Genomic DNA, 3,111 nt, shown 5'->3' with positions numbered 1-3,111 from the left:
TGGAAACCCTTTTTGGAAATCCAGAACTAACAGAAACTCCCAAACACATCATGTTTGCTTCACACAACCCTGCTGTGTGAAGCAAACATGACTTTCTTGAACAGTTCCCTTCCTTTTTCTCCCAGGAGAAAAGCCCCCAGTGGAGCCAGCCCCCTCGCCTCCCACATTACTTCCATGAAATAAACTCATGGGACAAAGCCACCAGCTCTCATTACACCACGCTGGAGATGGAGACGATGTCTCACTAAAGGTTAATCTCGATGCTTAGGACCTTGGTTTGCTTTGGATCAGGCCATATGAGATCCAAATGATCTCTCCAAACCTTCACAGCTCCAGATTTCAGTGACCCAAAATGAAAATGGGTGGAAAAAGTGACCCAACCCTGACCCATCGGAAGCCCACCCTTGATCCCCACCGTGGCTGTGGTGATTCACAACAGAGATACACACTACTAAGTGTTTTGGAATCAGTGCTTTTTAATCCATAAAAGGTGAAGAGTCCATGTACAAAATCAACCAAAACAAAACCACTGGTGTTAGGGAAATCATCCAACTCACACAACACACAACCCCTCCGCTGATGCCAACAGAGGAGCTGGGTGATGCGGGTGGCAACGCGATGCGCAGGCTTCTAAATAAATACATCCCCAGCTCCAAGATGTCCCTGTTGGCAACACATTTAGAATCAGGGGGAAGATGCTGCTGGGATGCTTTAATGGGAAGGTGGCCTTTCCTGTGAACCCACCGCCTTCCTTAGCACTCAAGCAGCTGGGAAGATGACGCAGGAAATCTGACTGCACCAGATGGTGGCAGCCAGATCTCTAATCCGGTTTGATGATGTCTCGGTCTATAGAGAGGCTTCTTGGTAGCTAATACAGAGCTAGAAGCCCTGTGGAAGAAGTTCTTCCCTGTGAGGGTGCTGAGGTGCTGGAACAGGCTGCCCAAAGACGTGGTAAATGCTCCATCCCTGGCAGTGTTCAAGGCCAGGTTGGACAGAGCCTTGGGTGACATGGTCTAGTGTGAGGCGTCCCTCCCCATTGCAGGGGGTTGGAAGGAGATGAGCTTAAGGTCCTTTCCAACCCAAACCATCCTATGATTCTATGATTTCGTTCTCCCTAACTAAAACCAGGGCTGAAAGCTCAGCACTTGGGCCTTGAGCCACCAAGAAGTCATGACACAACCCCAGGGGGATGCTCTCGTGACGATATCCCGCGCGCATTCACTCCTTTAAATGTGTCACCACTTAAAAAGTACAAAAATACAATTGCATCTCTGAAGGGTATTTTATACCTACCAAGATCATCCAAGCACTGAAGAGCAGACAGCTCTTTAGCCTTCAGAAAAATAATGCACGAGGCAGAAATGGGATGGAGAAAATGGTGCCAATATATCTGAGAGCGTATTCGGAGTCTCCCAGCGTTTCCAGTACAATTACCAAGATGCATGTATCCATCAGCCCAGCTCTGGTACGAATGCTGACAGCACAGTGTTAGGGTATTAGCAACGTGTGCAAGATCCAATACTAGCACAAATTTAGTAGTTTAATAATCTGGAGGAGCTATCTTCCTGGAATTTTAATCTCATACCAAGCAAAAAACCCCAGCAAGGCTCTTAGCTATTAATCTACTCACATATTTAGGGCAATCCACGTCTACTGATTAAAAGAAGCGAGACAAATGCACGTTAAGTCTTTCCCTTTTCTTCCAAAGAAGCAGCTGGGCTGCATTTGCTGGGCCAACCTGGGTGGTTATTAACAAAATACAAACAAAAAGCACTAAAAATATGGTTAAACCCATCCTAACTTCAACCCATTTCACTGGGACATCCCCTAACTGGTACCACGGCATTGATGTGCAACCCGGTGCTGCCTGTGCTGGACCCCACAATGGGATCACGACAAGTCCCACACTATCCTCTCTCCTGGAAAAGGGGAGTTGAAGGTGGAGCTGGTGAATGATTCAGCTCTGCCAGTAGCTCCTGGTGAGCAGTGGTGCCACCTTCTACCTTGCAGAGAAAGCCTAGGAGATGCTAAAGAAGGTTACAGCTTTTGCTTTAATGGCTGGGGCTTGGTTTGGCGACCCCACAATGGGATCACGACAAGTCCCACACTATCCTCTCTCCTGGAAAAGGGGAGTTGAAGGTGGAGCTGGTGAATGATTCAGCTCTGCCAGTAGCTCCTGGTGAGCAGTGGTGCCACCTTCTACCTTGCAGAGAAAGCCTAGGAGATGCTAAAGAAGGTTACAGCTTTTGCTTTAATGGCTGGGGCTTGGTTTGGCGGCTCCTCGCACGGAGCAGAAGACACAGACCAGTCCCTGTTCTATATCGAAGCACAGCTCCCCCTAGAGACCCCTACGAGCAAAATAAAAGTTAAAAATTAAGGATAAATCAGTGTTTCCCCGTATTGTTTAGGCTGAGGATGGTTTAACACAGGAGCTGGGAGATGGAGGAGTTGGTGCTATGCATCACTCGCCTCTTTGGAGAGGATCCGACCAGCGGCACATCCCTGGGACAGGGGGGTTCCTTGCAGCACCAACACCAGCACAGCCTGGAGGCCACCAGTGCTTGCAAGGATTCACGGGCAGCCAGCCCTGGAGCTGGTGGGACACAAACTAACCCTGCAGCTGCTTCAGTACATGACCTCGTTGTCTCCCACCGTGGTGAAGGGGATGCCGTAGGTGCTCTTCTTGCTCCGCTTGCTCTTCTTGCTCCACACCAGCAGCGTGCTGGCGCTCTTGCTGTTCATCAGGCTCTTCCGGCTGTTCTCCTTGTTGCTCTTCAGCACCCCACTGCCCGAGGACATTGCTGCTGCCTTCTTGTCTGCCTGTTTGGGAAGAGGAGTGGAGAGGGGTGTGAAGCCAGGGCAGCACATGAGCTTCAGACATGATGCCTGGCTTCAGCCTTGTACTTCCAGCAAGGCACTTGGGGAACCTCTTGTGTGGTTTCCCACCTAAGGCTTGGGATGTGACTTACAGCTTTCGGTCCCTCCGAGCCCTGCAGGGTTATCACACCAATCTCCACTCCCTCCTCCCCAGTGCTCTTCAGCAGCTGCACCACCTCGGCGTGCTTGGACCACTTGCAGTCCTTGCCATTCACTGAGATGATGTAGTCTCCC

At 50.1% G+C, this 3,111-nt stretch overlaps 1 protein-coding gene across 1 annotated transcript in view; it reads right to left on the bottom strand.

The window, feature by feature from the left end:
* Positions 1-2,625: 2,625 nt before the first annotated feature.
* Positions 2,626-3,111, bottom strand: part of RHPN1 (rhophilin, Rho GTPase binding protein 1) — a gene marked incomplete at its 5' end in the record, with an annotated part of 15,445 nt that continues 14,959 nt past the window's right edge. The window contains 2 exons of the mRNA XM_010019438.1: positions 2,626-2,820; positions 2,970-3,106. Coding sequence (XP_010017740.1) covers positions 2,626-2,820; positions 2,970-3,106 — 332 coding nt within the window. The remainder of the gene's footprint in view (positions 2,821-2,969; positions 3,107-3,111) is intronic.

Source organism: Nestor notabilis, unplaced genomic scaffold (genome assembly GCF_000696875.1).
Source record: "Nestor notabilis isolate BGI_N333 unplaced genomic scaffold, ASM69687v1 scaffold3408, whole genome shotgun sequence".
Classification (NCBI taxonomy): domain Eukaryota; kingdom Metazoa; phylum Chordata; class Aves; order Psittaciformes; family Psittacidae; genus Nestor; species Nestor notabilis.
Note: the sequence above shows the minus strand (reverse complement) of the source record. Positions and strands in the feature narration are given on the sequence as shown.